Raw genomic sequence first — 17,252 nt, 5'->3', positions numbered from 1 at the left:
GCAAGTATAGACCTCCTACAGCCATTTCAGACCTTCTTAGGGTCGTCGATGGCGTAGCGCTCAAACACAGGCTCCCAGCTGGAGACCTGAATATGGCGGAACCCGCGGCCTTCCTGTAGCTGCTCACGATACCACTGAGTCGTCGGTTGGAAGGTATACTCGCATTTGCCACGCTCTCCAGCCTTCAACTTGGCTTCGGCCCACGCATACAGCAGGTTCCTTGAGCCGCGTGCTCCAGGATGCTTCCCGGGCACAGACGGCGGGTGGAAAATGGTCTTCTTCGTGGCGACTTCCACTTTGTCGTCGGTCAGGCCCGCGTCTTTCATCTCCATGTCTTCCACCTCCGCCCGCGTCAAAGTTTGAGTAGGCGGTCCCTTCGACATCTCTGAAGCTTGTACCTGCTTCCACCCCTGTTCCCTGAGCTTGGCCGCTGGCAATGGCACCCGCTGCCTGACATTGTCACGAACCTTGGACAACCAATCGAGTGTGATGTCGAGCGGATGCGCGTTCTGGTCCGCTGAATCCCCAGCAGGTATGCCGCCCAGCCAGACCCGCGATAGTGGAAGCACATGTATCCTACTTTGAGCCTTCACCATCTGCACAAGCGCTTGTTGGGCGTCTATAAGATCGGTCACATGCAATGAGGCATCTGCCGAAGCCTTGCTGTGTGCTTTGAGATCCCATAGAAGCAACTCCGTGGATTTCCACGGCTTGATGTGTAGGTCGACTGGGCGAAATATGGCCACCCACGGCCGACGACTGTTGGATTTGCCACTCCCGAGGTGCGTATGGCCGTCCCAAGCCCCCTCAATGGTGTAAAAGAATCCGCAGAATGTATTGACCCTGCCCTTCGGCTCCGGCTTTCCCCTAGGAGCCAGGAAGTCGGTCAATTTCTTGAACCATACTGTGTAAGTGTGGAACTTTGAAGTGTAGTCGCCAAAGTGCCACGCCATGTCGGCGTGCCAATATGACACTGGAGACGTATGAAATGCGATTGGACAGAACGGCATATGACGGGCTGCCTCGTCCACCTGCATGAGGAAATCGCCAATGGCGACACCATCGTCGTTGTAGACCAATTGGAATGATTGAGGCTGATCGCGGCCATCGTCATGAGCCACTTCCTTCTGGCACTGGATCGAGTGCTCGAAACATCCAGGTCGGATGAGTCTGGTCATGCGATCATGACGCTGGTTACTTGAGCCAAGAACTGTAAATCTCCTCACTTGGTCGATGTGCTCCATGGACCACCATCCAAACCAGTTGACCAAGCTTTGTTCGTCGTTGCCATCTATGGCGTCCGGCGCGAGAACCACGCGGCCGTCGGCTATCTCAACTGACTCTGACATGAGCTCACGGACAAGCCTCCAGCTCTTCATATAGGCTTCCATGTCCCACTTGATGGCGGTTCGATTTTTTGAGCACAGCTCGGCCTTCTCCTTGGCCAGGCCCAAGATGTAGTCTTCAATGCCAGCGCACACCACCAACTTTCCCGGGTAGTAAGATTGACTTGTCTGAGAGAAGTTTTGGAAGCCCCATTTGAAGAAGTTGTACGCTTGCCGGGGCTGCGAAACCAGAAAGCTCGGTGTGACGAGGATGGCAGTCCCTGGACGTAGTATGGGGCAAAGCTCGGTGCTGATGGCGCGAAGAGCCGGATCCATCTGCGGAAATCTTTCCATTGACAAAAGGGGCCGACGGAAAAGCCAGAACAAGAAGTTAGACTTGGAGGCATGGAGCATATCGGCCAAGTGTGGAAAGGACCTAATGGCTGAGAATGCCTTTTCGTGGATCACCACAACTCCAGAGTTCTGGTCGACAAAACTTGACCAATCACCTGGCTTCAAGCTGGATTTGACGTTGCAGAGAGCAGTTGAGGACTTCAACCATTGTGATATGAAGATTGCTTCTTGTTCCGCCGACGGTGGAAACGCCAGGAAGAACGAGGTCTCCTGGGCTTGTTGAGACACCGGGGGGAGTAGCTGGCTCAGCGTGGATCTGAAGACGAGATCCACGGTAGGGATGCGCTCCTCAGGCGAAAATGCCGGTGAACCAGATTGCTTTTCAGTCATGTATGTGAAGGGCGCAAGCATAACCGGGTTCAAGCAGGGCTCCGACTTGAACAGGACAAAGCCTAGCACCGAGTCTCCCTTTGGGCATCCTCGGCTTTGTATCTGAGACCACTCTTCCGATCTGGAGGAGAACAAGATGGCGTAAAACTCTCCTAGGTGGCACAGAAGGCCGAGCGCCCCGATTTTGATATCGTTCGTGATTCCATCCAGCTGTTCTGACATCGACACTCCCTCGGCGTAACCGCGACACAGCTCCTCGCCATGCGGGCAGACAGGATCTAAGAAGTCCCGTGACATGCAAGAGTGTGAAAAAATGAGCTCATTCTCGCCTCTGAAATGAGCAGCCCACGAAGCCTGTGTCTCCTCGGCGGGTACACCGACAAAGTTCATGCCCAAGGATTGCGCCGCTCCCGAGCCAAAACGGCACTCCTTGCGAACCGGCGGCAAAATTGGGAGCGTGGGAGGGCCAGAATTTGGAGCGGATGTTGCTTCGGTCTGCTCGGGTTCGGGGTCTGCAACTTGTTGATCCACATCCGGCATGGAGTCATCTTGTTCGACGAACAGGCTCTCATACTCGCCATAGCCTTCAGTGTCTTTCGCTCGGGGTTCGATATCGAAATGCACAGTTCGTGCCCTTTTCGGGGGCCTCTGATCATCATTGGAGTCCACAGACTTTCTAACCGACTGTTTCTCGTGAACGCTGGAGCTTGTCGGTAGACTGGATCCCAGGCTGGATCGGCGAGTGGTACTCGGTGCTTGCACTTCAGCTTCCCTGTCCACGTTGACGCTGGACTGTGACACATCGGGTGCAGAACTTCGCCGCGTTGATGGAGGAGTGTTGGTCCTCAAAGGAAGCTGGAGGCTCGGAGCACGGGTGCCTTCATTGTCCCTAAGTTGTTTCTGCGCGAGGTTCTGAAGCCGAAGCCTCAATAGCTGGGGCTCCTTCGTTGTATCGGACACAACTTCCGAGAGTCTCTTCCGGGGCTTCCTTACTTTGCCGCCGGCGAATACGTTCACGGTTTCCTCTGGAGATCTGACGCTAGCAGTTGGCCGATTTGCCGCGGTACGAGTCGACACAGAAGCAGACATGTCTTGGGTGGCTAAGGGCCGAGCTGGCAGCAACTTCTTGTGAATACTAGAAGTGTCTTTGCGCAGAGATCCTGATGATTTTGCCGAATCTGATTTCGCCGCCGTTGCGGATGGCTTGAGCAGCTTTGCCGGAGGCTGTGACACCTTCGTCACTGGCCTTTGTTGTGGAGCATCTGCACTTTTGGCCTCGTCGCTGCTGGCACGCTTCTGCTTTGGAGACGAAGCACTGACAGCTCCCACCTCTTTGGATCGGGGGCGAGCGGCGTCCTGAGTAGTCTGTTTTGGTTTAGTTTGCTGCCTTCGACTCTGATTTGACGAACGCAGTGTGTCGAGCACTGTCAGATCATCTGAGCTGCTGCTACCGTCGTCGTCGCAGGCAGCCGATTGCTCGACAGGAGGTTGGTCGTCGTCCGGGTCCATGACCTCGTCCATGGTTTCTTCGATGGTATCGAGGCCATGTTGTCGACTGTCGTAGAAGTCGGTTGGCATCAAACCTTGTGAGATGCGCTTCCTGTTTCGGCGGTCGTGGCGGTCGCGCCTTTGTCGAATGGACTCTAGGAGTGCATCCTTCCAGTCCTGAACACGGAAACCCACAGCCGTTTTCCTCCCCGTAGACTTCTTGATTTCTTCCCATTCTGATAGCGTCTCGTCTTTGAAGTCCTCCTCCGGACCCCAGGTCGCCTCATCCAGTGGCCAGCCCTCCCACTCGACCAGATAGTAGCTGTGGTTCTGACATGAGCGTTCGGCGAGGATACGCAGCACGGTGAACTCTTCTTCCGAGTCGTATGCTTCCTCGATGGTCGAAGTGATGGAAATATCGTCCTCTAGATCCTGATCCGGGGGGAGCTGGCCGGAGGCTGCCATCGCGGCTACGGCTTTGCCCAGACCGCCCGCAGCAATCCCGTGGAACTCCTGCGTGAAAAACGAAGGCAATCATTCAAGTCCGCGACCCGCAACTCCGAGGTCAATAAGAAGTCGAGAGGTACAGGCTGACAAACAAGAGGCCTGCAAGCCTGCCAGCTGGGAGTGCCTGGCGCTAAGTGGTGAGCTGCTTGCCATAAGCGCGGTCATGGACTCGTGGGAACTTCTGGAGGCGTGGGGCTAACCTAGATTGATGTGGTTTGTGATCAAGCGGAGAAAGCGTCGGTGAATGTAGAGCAGCTGCTCGACGCTCGACCCTGCACCTGGGAGTACTTGGTTTTGCTCTGTGCATGGGGTCAGCAGGCAACGGGGCGTCCAGGAAAGACGGCCAGACAGTGCGTAAAGCTGGAAATGCATACCGTATCGCTGATAGGGAAGGGGCGCCTGCCTTCCCCGTTTGCAGGGCGACACGGTATCCGATCCACCGTGCAAGAAGGAACCGAGACAACAGTGACCTGTGCAACCGTGAAGTCTAGTCCGATGTCGACTTGCAAACAAGCACGCAGCAGACGACGCTCGAGGTTGCTTTTCCTCCATGCAAACAGCTGCAATCCATCACTTGCGCCGTGCTGGCCGGACCAACGAAGTCACGAGGAACTCTTTGGCGCCAGCTCCCGCGATGCGCTGTGTCCCATTGGGTGCCAGGCACCAAAGGGGAAGCGCGATCAACTTTGTGCGAGAACGCGGGGAGTTGATTTCGACCAGCCCAGCGGCCCCTTGAATGTGCAGTTTTAGGGTCGCGCGGTTTGCACTCGATTGCGGCGCCAAAAAAGGCGCAGAATGAAATTGTCTGCCCGAGCTCTGGAACCCGGACGGACTTGGCCAAGCATGCTGGCCTTGCGGGCGAGAACGCAGCGTCAACCTTGGCCTCCTTGCCTGCATTTCAGTCTTTTCATCAAATGACCCAACATCTACCTACACACTCACGTTACCTCGTAACTTGGTGCTAGATGCTGGCAGGCAGTACCTTCGTATTAGCGAGAGAGATCTTGGCCGTAGTCAGACCGCCATCGCGACACCCTTAGGCAGCAAGCGAACCAGGCGCCAGTTTACACACGGCATCCACGGCTGTTTACTCTGGTGCCTTTTGGAAGCCCCAGTCTAGCGACCGCGGGGACCTGCTTGCCGCTGTCAGGAGCAGCCTCTTTTACCCTACCTAGTAGCGCATGCTCGCCGTTAAGCAGCGCAACAGGGGCCGGGCAGATTGCTCGAGATAGGTGGGTTGGACCCTCGCGGCGCTGGGCGGCTTGGATGTGCCAGACACCTAGGGAAGCGATGGCACCTCCCGCTCATTATTAAGTTAGGTACCTGAGGGTGTAGTGGATCACGGGCAACAATCGCAGTGGATGCGGACTGCAGTTGGTGCCCTGCCCGCCCACCCACCTTCTGACGGCACGGCAGCGGGCTGCTAATGAGGCACCTGGGCAACTCACCTGCAGCCTGGCGGCACCCACTTCAGGTTGCTGTGCTGCGCCTGGGCTACACGCACTCCGTCCGCGGCCAAGGGGCAACCCTTTGAAACTGCAGCCGCAGAGCAGCCCGTTTCTTCCCCCTCCACATCCACACGTCTCCAATCCGCATCACCACCCCTCGGGAACCACACGTCAGCATCCATCTTCGACAACTCAACACCTGCGTTCGCAGCAGTCGCATAGTCCCGAGACGATTCCGCCACCATGGCCAACGACGAATATGATGTGCGCGCCCCCCCGTCCCGCTGCTGTCTTGACGAGTGCTGACCTCGATGCGCCCCCACTAGTTCCTCTTCAAAGGTGCCTCATCGCCCCCTTTACCGCCCGCGGCCGATCCGTCGGTTGCCGCGCAGCGCATCCGTGCTAACCACTCCTCCCATCAGTTGTGTTGATCGGTGACTCTGGAGTCGGCAAGTCGAACCTTCTCAGCCGATTCACGCGAAACGAGTTCAACCTCGATTCCAAGTCCACCATCGGCGTCGAGTTCGCCACCAGGTCGATCCAGGTCGACTCCAAGACCATCAAGGCACAGATCTGGGACACCGCCGGACAGGAGCGATACCGAGCCATCACCTCCGCCTACTACCGCGGCGCTGTCGGCGCCCTCCTCGTCTACGATATCAGCAAGCACCAGACATACGAGAACGTGACGCGATGGCTAAAGGAGCTTCGCGACAACGCTGATGCCAACATTGTCATTATGCTGGTCGGAAACAAGAGTGACTTGAGGCACCTGCGTGCTGTTCCTACCGAGGAGGCCAAGTCGTTTGCTAGTATGCCTTGGGTGCCTTGCGCATTGCTCCGATGTCTCCGCTGACGTGCCAATTCGCGCAGGCGAGAACCACCTGTCCTTCATCGAGACATCTGCTCTGGACGCGAGCAACGTCGAGCTGGCGTTCCAAAATATCCTGACTGGTACGTTTGCCCCCGAGGCATACGCGAAAAATAGTGGGTGGCTGACGTTGGGCCCCGACCAGAGATCTACCGAATCGTATCCAGCAAGGCGCTCGACAGCGGCGACGGCGCCCAGGCGACCATCAGCGCCGGTACCAACATCTCCCTGAGCAAGCCTGCCGACGACGAGGCGTCCAAGGGCGGCAAGTGCTGTTAAGCGGGGCGACGGCGCAGTGTCGCGGCTTCACAACTTGGGGAAAGATACCAGACGTCTCACATATTCGCCCGAAATGTTCGTCACTTTAGGAGAGACTATGGCGCAGCGTTTAGGAGGTCACGAAGAGTGGCACGCCTTTCTTGATACGGGAATGCGCAGACACCTTCGGCTTTCCTTGGTTGTTTGTTTGTCATGAGGGGTGCAAGGCTTGATGCGTTGGACGATCACTACGAAACCGTCCCCTTTACGTAGCTGAATGAAATCCTTAATGATCACATGTCGGTAGCGTGCGGAAGGTAACTTGACTGACGCTGGACGAGTTGATCAGTACACCTGTCCAGTCTGACCGACGCGCCACGCCCACCCGGCCGAAACGCCGCCCGTGCCACAGCCGGCCGACTTGTATTTTCCGCATCGCCCCTTGCATAACCCTTGGCCAATGGTACATACTACTTAACGACAGCACGCTGGGTTTCACAGCTGGGTGCTCGGACGCGGGCGTGCCGCCTGAGCACATGTGACGGCGAGCGGGCACGCACACGCGCGGTGGGCTCCGGGCTGGTAGTCTGAGACTCGAGCGTGGCAGAAGGGTTATGTGGGGCTTCTATGACAACCTGGAATTCGCGACCACCGCCCGCCAGTGGACGCTGGCTCCCCACCCTGGCAGGCTTATCGATAAGGGAAAGTCCCTGGAGCCAAATTTTTTGAGAGCGCAACCAGAACACCATCTCAACCAACCATCGCCCAGTCGCAAACATATCGACCCTCGCAACAGGAGACAATCACCGGTCATCCTCGCAAGTATACCCGACATGGCCGCCGTGTACAAGTCTCTGTCCAAGACCGGGACGCAAAAGGCCGAAGCGCCCAGCAATGGCGTCAAGAAGAACAAGCAGCGAGTGCTGATCCTGTCTTCCAGAGGCGTTACATACAGGTATGGGACCGATCCGCAAGCCCTTTCACGCTCGGCGGCTCTAACGTTGTTATCGTTCTGCAGGCATCGCCATCTCTTGAACGATATTGCGTCGATGCTGCCGCACAGCCGAAAGGATGCCAAGTTCGACTCCAAGTCGCGCCTCAACGAACTCAACGAGCTCGCCGAACTCTACAACTGCAACAATGTGCTCTTCTTCGAGGCGAGGAAGGGAAAGGACCTGTACTTGTGGTTGAGCAAGGTCCCCAATGGTCCTACGATCAAGATGCACCTTCAGAACCGTAAGTCTCCTCGAGCACCCCGCGCAACAGCCGGCAGAGCACGCGCTAACACGCTGCCGACAGTGCACACCATGGAGGAGTTGCACTTCACAGGAAACTGCCTCAAGGGATCCCGGCCGTTATTGTCTTTCGATGGAGCCTTCGACAAGCACCCGCACCTGCGCGTCATCAAGGAGCTGTTCCAGCACACGTTTGGCGTGCCGCAAGGCGCACGCAAGTCCAAGCCGTTCATTGACCATGTCATGGGATTCAGCTTCGTTGACGGCAAGATTTGGGTCCGCAACTACCAGATCAGCGAGGAGGAGGCATCTGCGGTGAAGGCGAACGAGGAGGGTGCCAAGGAAGGCAAGGCCTCGTCCAAGTCAAAGCCCAGCAGCGACACCGACATCAGCCTTATCGAGATTGGGCCCCGGTTTGTGCTCACGCCGATCGTGATCCAGGAGGGCTCGTTCGGTGGACCCATCATTTACGAGAACCGCGAGTTCATCTCGCCAAACCAGCTGAGAGCGGACCTGAGGAGATCGAAGGCCTCGAGGCACAATGCGCGAGCAGAGCAGATTGTCGGAAGGATGTCCAAGAAGGGCGATCTGGGCTTGAGGTCAAGCGGTGGCCAGCGGATACCGAGGAACGAGTTGGACAACAAGGCACTCTTTGCTTAGACCAAAGGAGACTTGAGGCGTTGGGGATTACACGGTTGCAGCCTTGTTCTTGCATGCAGGGGGACAATATGGGGTTTGCCAAGACTACTCCGTGTTAATTGCGTACTGTGGCATCTTGGCGGGTAACAATATACCATGTTCCGGGATCTTTTCGAAGAATTTCGTCGCTAAAGAACACCAGTCGTGGTGTCTGTGTTTCCATGGGCGTGCAACGCTGGTGGTTGCCCCCCTGGAACGCTGCGCGACAGTTAGTCAGATGTCGCACACGTCATTGCCTGGGCGAGCGGCAAATGTCCGGCTATCCCCCAGCCGAACGTGCGACCACCCCTGGGTGAGTGCCTCATTTCACGACTCGCCCTCTTGTCATCGCTTCCTACCTCGCCAACCTACCATCATCCAAGCATAACTGCTGGACGAGCGAACGATCCATTTCACACAATGGAACGCGCCAACTCAACGGGGCTATCGTCCCCCATTGTCAATCTTGTTGTTTCAAGCCCCAACGCCGGGGTGGTCGCCCTGTAGGCTACGTCGTTGTGTGCTTCAGGTGACAATAGTCGCTGCGAAGCGAGGACGGGGCACTCGTGTTCCGCCATCAAAACTACTCATTCATTGTCGAGTCTCGGGGAACCTGCTTGACATACAATCCTCCAGCGCCTCTAGAGACGCAACCCTGTATCTAGGGACCCCAACAACTGCGGTGCGCCGCTGATAAGACCGGCAAACGGCACATTCTCAAGAACACAGCTTGCCTTCCAAGATTTGTCCGAATCGATCAAAAGAGATGCTACATTTTCCCGGTATATTCTGCCTCCTATTGTGGCTATTGACACTTGACTGATGTGATTATCCAGTCCAGCAACGTGCTGAGTCTTTTGCGGAGTAAAGTATTGGTATAGAAGTCGGCGGCGTCTGTGGAGTCGCGTCCAGTTCGTCTTCATACGAACCAAAACAACACACTCAACCAGACATTGCGCGAATTGGCCATCGAATCAACAGCAGAACCAATAAGCTTTTTGTCCAATTTGTCGTCCGGCCCCGTTTAACCTCCAATCCCATCACGCCGATCGCCTATGAACAGCTACCCAGGACTCAAGATGCGGGACACGAAGCGGCAAGGAGCTTGTTTGGCAGGCATGCCAGTCGAGATCTTGCTCGAGATCTATCACCACTTGGACATTGGCGCCATCTTCGAGCTTTCGGTAATCAACAGGTCGTTCTTCAATTTCTACCTTCGGAGAAAGGCCACTATCCTTCTTCCAGTCCTTGAGAGAGATTTCAGTCCATTCGACGAGCTCCTCCAGGTCTATACAGCGTCTGTTGATGATGTCGACGTCAAGGACGGCCTGTATAGGCCACGCCGTGTCATCTTCAAGCGCTTTGTTGGAGATGCCGGGCTCACGCTGACGAAACACGCTTCCTTTCCCAAGGGATCTGCTGAGATTACCGGCAATGGCTTCACCCGTGTAGACAAAAGTCACAGGGCAGCTCCGTTTCCAGAGTTGTCTCAGAAAACATCCGTGTTGACAGAGGATGATCTCGGCGGCATTTTGAAGCATTGCCGACTTGTCCTGAGGTGGGAAGAGCTGTTTCCTCAAATGAGATGGTTCAACCAACCCGAGGACTGCCGTTTCTTGCGACCCCATGAGTCGTTCAGATTTCGCAGAGCCTTGTACAGGTGGTGGCTCTATGGCGTCTACTTTCACGGCGAATTTCCTCGCCCACGCGTGGGGCACCCCGAACCGCACGTGGACGACATTCGAACCAGTCAAATGCGCCACCATTCGACTGCCGAGCTTCTCGAGCTGATGGACTTTCTGGAGACGATCAAGGACGTGATTCTGCACTACATCTGCCCCCGTTTAGACCCGAGTCAAAACACTGTGAGTCCGTCTCGTGGCCCCTTGTGCCATTTGCGCGGCTAACGAGTTCTCAGATCGCCGGTGAAGTAGCGCCTGACGGGCTTGCAGACAGGAGCCATTCGCTCGCCACCAGCTGGATGGACCAAAGCCGCTGGGGTCGTGTCATCAAAACATATGCGAAACTCGGCCCCGAGGAACTGCTGTACTACTTCGACAACATCTACAGCTATCCGCGGAAGCGCCTGATCACAGAGATTCGGCTTCAGCACCCCAGCTTTACCTTTGACCAGGAGTCGATCCAGATCGCCGTTCGGTGTGCGCTAGATGAGCGGCACTGGACGGACAAGAATCCAAGTCTGGCGGAGGACGGATGCGGTGGAATCATCGACTTTGACGATGAGCGCGACGAGCAGAGAGGAGCTTTCAAGTATGACGGCAGTCCAGATGGGTCCCTGCCTCAGGGCGCCAGGCCTGTCCAGTCGTATTCGAGGTACTCTCCACGAGGCGATGACGGATCGTTCATGGACGACTATTACCGCTTGTCTGGCTTCGAGGCTCGCTTGGTTGGGGCAACTGCTCTGGATGCCGTGGTCTAGACGCGCTTTCTTGGTGTCTGATCGATTGCAACTCCATGGGGGTTTGCATTGCGATGGTCTGCCAACCTGTCTCCTTCTGGGACCGGCTTCTTCGCTTCGTGTACGACGGACAAGCCGTGCAGCATAGACAGCTGTCATTGCTGCTGAGCGCTGCGCTTAGGCTTACGTCGGGCAGCTTTATTTCAGGACGGAATTTTTTGACTCGAGTAGACTGAATTGAGTGGACAATTATCATCTGATGCGTTTGGTGCGAATTGTAAAGCCGGCCAGGCTGTGCCGTCTCGCCCCGATGCCCTGATTGCTGGTTCCAGGTTGTGGTTCCCTGCGATCAGGAGGCCGTCGGACTGGTGTTTAGCGCAGTTTGCGGTGTCTAGGCGGCCCTGCGCTGGCAGCTGGTCGGGCGTGTAACTGCCCCAAGTGGCTGGGGCCGCCAGTCATGCATCCCGCCTTTGGGGGGGCCCGCCTATTATGATTTGCGTCTCGACTCTCATCCCCCAAGCTGCACCACCCTCAACCACCGCCCCTCTACCAACACCCGCATCAGCGCAGGGACTCACGGTTGCGCTGTTGCGCGCTGCTTCTCGCCACTCGCAGTCCCCGGACTCCGGTCTTACATCCGCAGCGCCTTGATTAAAGCGGCGAATCGCGCGGCGCATGCGTCGTGCGGAAGCTTGGTTTGCCGACGAACCTTTCTGGATAGCCTCACAAGAAGGTAAGCATAAACGCACAACGCTGCGCCTGGCGCTCTCATATGCTCCTGCTTCGTGTTGGCTTCTGGCTCCCAAGTCACTACGCTTCTGTTCGGTCACGCCACATCCCGCCTGGCTGTCGCTGCTAGGCGGTGTTCTGACGGGCCAGAGGAGCCTGAGCGACGGCTCTTACATGACGGCCTACTGGGCGGCCTCTCTGCCACTCGGCGACAGTTCCACTGAATGCTGGGGTGTTTGTCTCGAGCCTCGAAGCGAGGGCATCTGAGATCATGAAGAGAGTCCTGTCATGACAAGCAGCGCTGACGATGCACAGAGCCCCTTTGGGCCAAGGGAGAGTGTTGCTCACCATCAATCACTCGTCAGCGCGGTGCCGCGCGTCACGACGATAAGGGGGAACTTGGCCGCATAGGTGCGGCCTGCACCCTCCTTCATGGCTGGAACTATGGAGGAGCATGTTGCCATGGATGTAGACGACCATCCGATGGAGGGTGTTGAGGGGACAAACGGCCTCGGGGGCAAGGACGACAATCGTGCAGATGAGGATGACGACAACACTGCGTCGGACTCGGGCGGTTCTGAAGACTACAGCGACGCGGAGCCGGATGAAGTTGCGCAGGACCAGCTTCGTCGCCGTGGCCTGCTCCCCACCGGCTGCTGCTACGATGACCGGATGAAGCTGCACATGAACGCCGACTTCAGCCCCAACACACACCATCCGGAGGATCCTCGACGCATCCACGAAATCTTCAAAGCGTTCAAGAAGATGGGCCTTGTGTATACTGGACCCGAGTCGGAGCTACCTCGCATCATCAAGGAATGCCCGACAAAGTTCATGTGGAGAATTCCAGCTCGTGCCGCCACACGAGAGGAAATCTGCCTAGCCCACTCTGCGGATCATCTGGCATGGGTCGAGGACCTCGATACAGTCAGCACGTCGGAGCTTCGTGAGCTCACCAAGCGATACGATCAGGGCCGGGAATCGCTATACGTTGGCAGTATGTCGCACTCCGCGGCCCTGCTCTCCGCCGGCGGCGCAATCGACACCTGTAAAAACGTCGTCAAGGGCCAGGTCAAGAACGCCTTCGCTGTGATCCGGCCGCCGGGGCATCACGCGGAATGGGACGCGCCGATGGGTTTCTGCTTCTTCAACAACGTTCCTGTGGCTGTCCGCGTTTGCCAGCAGGACTACCCTGACGTCTGTCGAAAGGTCCTTATCCTGGATTGGGACGTGCACCACGGCAATGGCATCCAGAACATCTTCTACCAGGACCCGAACGTTCTCTACATTTCCATCCACGTGTACCAGAATGGCCACTTTTATCCTGGGAAGCCACCAAACCCCATGACCCCCGACGGCGGCATAGAAAACTGCGGTACGGGGCCAGGCCTGGGGAAGAATATCAACATTGGCTGGCATGATCAGGGTATGGGTGATGGTGAATACATGGCGGCTTTCCAAAAGATCGTCATGCCCATTGCTCAAGAGTTTAATCCCGACCTCGTGGTCATCTCTGCCGGGTTTGACGCTGCGGATGGCGATGAGCTTGGAGGCTGCTTCGTCACGCCGGCCTGCTACGCCCACATGACGCATATGCTCATGTCTCTTGCGGATGGAAAGGTGGCAGTCTGTCTCGAAGGTGGCTACAACCTTGCGGCGATTTCCAACTCGTCGGTGGCTGTCGCAAGAACTTTGATGGGGGAGCCGCCGCCAAAGATGGTCATTCCGAGCATCAACAAGGAAGCTGCCAGAATCCTTGCCAAGGTGCAGGCGCACCAGGCACCATACTGGCAGTGCATGCGCCCTGGCGTCGTCAACGTACCAGAGGTACAATCCCTCAACGCCAGCAGGCTGCACGACGTCATCAGGAACGCCCAACGACAGGTGCTTCTGGAGAAGCACAACATGATACCTCTGTATGTGCAGCGGGAGCAGCTGTACAGATCATTCGAAAACCAGGTACTCGTAACGCCAGACCTTCAAGATGCGAAGAGGATATTGGTTATTATCCACGACCCGTGAGTCATTCAAACCTAATGGCCGTCGAGCGGATGCTAACATGGTGGAAGTCCTCAGCTTCTCGCTCAACCGGACGCGGTGGACTCGTCTCTGGAGCCCCACAACGCTTGGGTGGTGAGTCTTTCATTGCGCATGCCAGGACATTGGAGGGCCATGGCTAATCGTCACAGGTGGACGGCGTCACACAGTACATTGACTGGGCAGTCAGCAAAAGCTTTGGTGTCATGGACATCAATGTGCCAGCATACGTCACACATGAAGAGGTTCGCAAATTCGGCAGCCCCTGCGCGCCCAGTAACATGGTCTAACAGCAGTTGTTCAGGACGCCGAATCATACGAAGCTCGATTCACGGAGAAAGTCCTTCAGGATCAGATACAGCAATTGATGTGCTATCTGTGGGATAACTTTATTGGGCTTTACGATGCAGACGAGATATTCCTGCTCGGAGTCGGCAATGCGTACCTTGGAGTCAAGGTGCTTCTGATAAATCGAGGTTTGTTCTGCGGAGACAGCTACCCAATTTGTGAGGCTAACCCATGAGTAGATTGCAAAAGTAGAATCTCAGGCATCGTCAATTTCGCTACAGGCAACCTCCGCCCCGTCAAGTCCGACATCGACGCCGACCTGTCGTCGTGGTACAAGGAGAACTCGAGGGTGTACGTGGCAGGGGATCACGCCTGCTGGACAGATCACGATCTGACGAAGAAGGTGCACAAGAGACGTTTTGGTACCGTCGTGCGCAGTCGGATGGTCGGGTTGAATAAGATGATGCAAGAACATGCCGAAGAGGCGCAGGACTGGATCATGTCAAGGGTGACCCCCTTCAGCGGCGGTGAGACGACCGAAGACGAAGACAGGCCGCCGTCATGAGAGCCCTGCACTGCGGTTTCTTATTTGTGCGGTAGAATTCGCGTCCGTCGTCGCCAGACAGATGGCGACAGGCGTCATTAGGAGCTCAGGAGTCAGGGCGGCAGAGAGTCGGGTGTTGGCTGGAGAATATCCTTTAATTACAGCTCAAGTTGCCTGAAAAAAAAATGAACGCAAAATCAGCATCACTTCCACTGCTGCCGTGTCCGAGATGTGCCTTTAGCTGTACTCTTGAGGTAAAAGCAGCGGGTAGATGCTTTCTCGCGGCCTGTCTGGGTGTACCGTGCCAGGAGACACCGTGCCAGATTTTTCGCACAGTGTGATCTGCCTTATCGCTTATCAGTAACCTTAATGCAAATTTCCCGGGGCAAACGGCACTCGACCCATCACTGCCTTCTAGCCTCTGCCAACTGCAGCCCTCGCCTTTGGCAACCCTGCCTGCAGCAGCGCTTCACGTTCGAATAACGTCCACAATCACGGGCCTGCGCGCTGCAGAGAGTTGCCAGCATGGACCGCGATCGCGACGGTCGAGGTCGACGGTTAGCCCTCCTGCCGGCGTCGCGTCTACCTCAGGCGCCCACGCCCGAGGCCAGCGAACTAACAGGTCCCAGATTCGACGATGGCGAGATCATTAGGTATGGTGCCGGCGAGTCCTGGAGACCAACCCCACGAGGTGGCGACCGATCCCCCAGGCGAACATCACCGAGGCGAACCAGAAGCCCGATCAGAGACCGACCTCGAAGCCCGAGACCCAGGAGCCCTCGCCCTCGCAGCCCTGGCATGGCGGGCTCCGACAGCTACGTGCCAGGACGTTACGCACCTCGTCGGCGTTCCCGTAGTGGAGGTGATCGCTACCGCCGCGAACGCTCCAGAGACCGCGATTCGCCCCGGAGACGCGAGCGCAGTCGCTCGCCGATGAGAAGGTCGCCGCCTCCGCGACGTAGTCCGTCCCGTCGCGGCTCGCCCATTCGCGATCGACCGTACGAACGCCCTAGATCTCCCCGCCGTGATTGGAACAACGACAGAAATCAGTCTCGCGACCGCAATCGCGATTGGGACCGGGACCGTAACCGCGATAGAGACCGAAACTTCGATAGGCGTGACGACAGGCGAGACGACAGGAGACGATCACGGTCCCCCTTCGGCCGAGACCGCCGCGACAGGAGCCCTCCAGGAAAGAGCACACCAATCGCCGCGCGAGGTGGCTCGTACAGACCGAGATCTCGCAGTCCCCCGAACCGACGCGGAGATAGATATGATGGATACAGACGATCTTCGCCCCCGCGAGACTCTGGTGTCTCGTCGGCTCTGGTTTCACGGCCTACTTCGGAACGAGCATCACCACGTCCTTCATCGACCCGAGTTCGTTCTCCCCTGGCGTCACGTGAAGAGACCCCCCAGCCCGCGGCAACGTCGGGGTCGGCATCCGTTCGAGACGCCCCCGGATCAGTTCCCCACGATTCTAACACTCCCTCGATAAAGTCCCCGCCGCGCGGACCGGCAGCACTTAGAGCGCCGCCGACCGGCCCAGCCTCCAACCGCAGTGGCAACGCATCGCTGGCATCGCCTGGCCCGACGGCCGCCAAACACCCACAGACGCCAGGTACTATACCACATCGATCAGACACAACGAGTCCTTCCACATCTAACCCACCCGCGGGCCCGCGAGGATATGTTGCCTCGGGCCGAGGAGGGTACCCATCGCGCGGCGGACGAGGAGGATGGAGCCAGCCACCCTCCAGACAAGGGTCGAGCCTCTCCCAGCCGCCTACGCCTGGTGGACCAGCAGCGATACCTACTGGGCCTCGCGGCGGCCCGGGGGGTGCGGCCTACGCGTCAGGGCCTGGTCAAGTACGTCCCTCTAATCCACATTCTCGTCCCTTTGCTCACCGTGGTCGTCGGCAGCGTCCATCCCTTGCTCAGAGCCTCCTCTCAACCATGCCACCGATCGTGCCGGGCGGCAAGCTGGAGCCGTCCATGACACCGCTCGCCCTAGGCGTTACGCGAGAACTCGAGCCCCACTACCGCAAGTTGCGCGACGAGGAGGAGAAGCTCCGCGAGGAGCTCAAGGCGAAGCAGGAGAAGGTTCGCAAGAGCCTGTACCTCTGGGACCGGTTGGAGCGGGAGTCGCGCGCGTGGGAGCTGCGCAGCGACTTGAGCGAGAAGAGCATGAAGAACTTGGCGGGCGAGGGCATGGGCGGCGCTGCGTTTTAGTGAGGCGCGGCGACACGCCACCATATGGACACGCGCCCGTGTCGTCAGTTATGCCGTACACTCGGCAGCGGGTTTGAAATCGGAGTTTGGGCATGGAACAGTTCGCAAGGAGATATGCGTTGAGCATGAGTTTGCCTGTATGGATTTGACAAGCGGGCGTCACCGGACTGGAATGGGCCTTTATACGAGGGCATGGCATAGCATTGCAAGAATCAAGGCGACAACTGCCGTTTAGTAATACCCCAAGTACGAAGCGCAATGACTGCCGTGTGATTTGGTGACAATGATTCTGCCTCTTCTTCCCCCTCCACGGCATTTCAAACTATTCAAACTTGTATCTACGTACGATCGGTCAGTCGCTCGGTCATGCAGGTGAACGCAATCGCAACCGCGCACTGTAATTCCTTGATCGTTTTATCTGAGCAAAAGACTTTCTACACTGATGCCAA

General features: G+C 57.2%; 6 protein-coding genes across 6 annotated transcripts; 5 read left to right on the top strand and 1 right to left on the bottom strand.

Annotated features, from left to right (window-relative positions):
* Nucleotides 1–26: 26 nt before the first annotated feature.
* Nucleotides 27–4,022, bottom strand: PLICBS_002355 (uncharacterized protein; the record flags this gene model as incomplete). The annotated part of the gene is made up of 1 exon (XM_018322006.2): nucleotides 27–4,022. The coding sequence occupies one exon, from the start codon at nucleotides 4,020–4,022 to the stop codon at nucleotides 27–29; it is 3,996 nt and encodes a 1,331-aa protein (XP_018179486.2).
* Nucleotides 4,023–5,755: 1,733 nt separating this feature from the next.
* PLICBS_002354 (Ras-protein Rab-11B) lies at nucleotides 5,756–6,662 on the top strand (the record flags this gene model as incomplete). The annotated part of the gene is made up of 5 exons (XM_018322005.1): nucleotides 5,756–5,776; nucleotides 5,839–5,851; nucleotides 5,935–6,324; nucleotides 6,386–6,466; nucleotides 6,529–6,662. The coding sequence occupies 5 exons, from the start codon at nucleotides 5,756–5,758 to the stop codon at nucleotides 6,660–6,662; spliced, it is 639 nt and encodes a 212-aa protein (XP_018179485.1).
* Nucleotides 6,663–7,474: 812 nt separating this feature from the next.
* On the top strand, nucleotides 7,475–8,536 carry PLICBS_002353 (ribosome biogenesis protein brx1; the record flags this gene model as incomplete). Its single annotated transcript, XM_018322004.2, has 3 exons — nucleotides 7,475–7,596; nucleotides 7,660–7,877; nucleotides 7,941–8,536. 3 exons carry the CDS (start codon nucleotides 7,475–7,477, stop codon nucleotides 8,534–8,536), a joined length of 936 nt encoding a protein of 311 aa, XP_018179484.1.
* Nucleotides 8,537–9,672: 1,136 nt separating this feature from the next.
* PLICBS_002352 (uncharacterized protein) lies at nucleotides 9,673–10,994 on the top strand (the record flags this gene model as incomplete). The annotated part of the gene is made up of 2 exons (XM_018322003.2): nucleotides 9,673–10,419; nucleotides 10,473–10,994. 2 exons carry the CDS (start codon nucleotides 9,673–9,675, stop codon nucleotides 10,992–10,994), a joined length of 1,269 nt encoding a protein of 422 aa, XP_018179483.2.
* A 1,140-nt stretch (nucleotides 10,995–12,134) lies between these two features.
* Nucleotides 12,135–14,592, top strand: PLICBS_002351 (histone deacetylase hda1; the record flags this gene model as incomplete). The annotated part of the gene is made up of 5 exons (XM_018322002.2): nucleotides 12,135–13,720; nucleotides 13,772–13,835; nucleotides 13,892–13,984; nucleotides 14,044–14,215; nucleotides 14,267–14,592. The coding sequence occupies 5 exons, from the start codon at nucleotides 12,135–12,137 to the stop codon at nucleotides 14,590–14,592; spliced, it is 2,241 nt and encodes a 746-aa protein (XP_018179482.2).
* A 1,935-nt stretch (nucleotides 14,593–16,527) lies between these two features.
* PLICBS_002350 (uncharacterized protein) lies at nucleotides 16,528–16,803 on the top strand (the record flags this gene model as incomplete). Its single annotated transcript, XM_065600004.1, has 1 exon — nucleotides 16,528–16,803. The coding sequence occupies one exon, from the start codon at nucleotides 16,528–16,530 to the stop codon at nucleotides 16,801–16,803; it is 276 nt and encodes a 91-aa protein (XP_065456076.1).
* Nucleotides 16,804–17,252: the final 449 nt, after the last annotated feature.

The sequence above is a fragment of the Purpureocillium lilacinum genome (genome assembly GCF_023168085.1).
Source record: "Purpureocillium lilacinum CBS 284.36 DNA, scaffold_2, whole genome shotgun sequence".
NCBI classification, from domain to species: domain Eukaryota; kingdom Fungi; phylum Ascomycota; class Sordariomycetes; order Hypocreales; family Ophiocordycipitaceae; genus Purpureocillium; species Purpureocillium lilacinum.
This window is presented reverse-complemented; position numbering and strand designations above follow the sequence as displayed.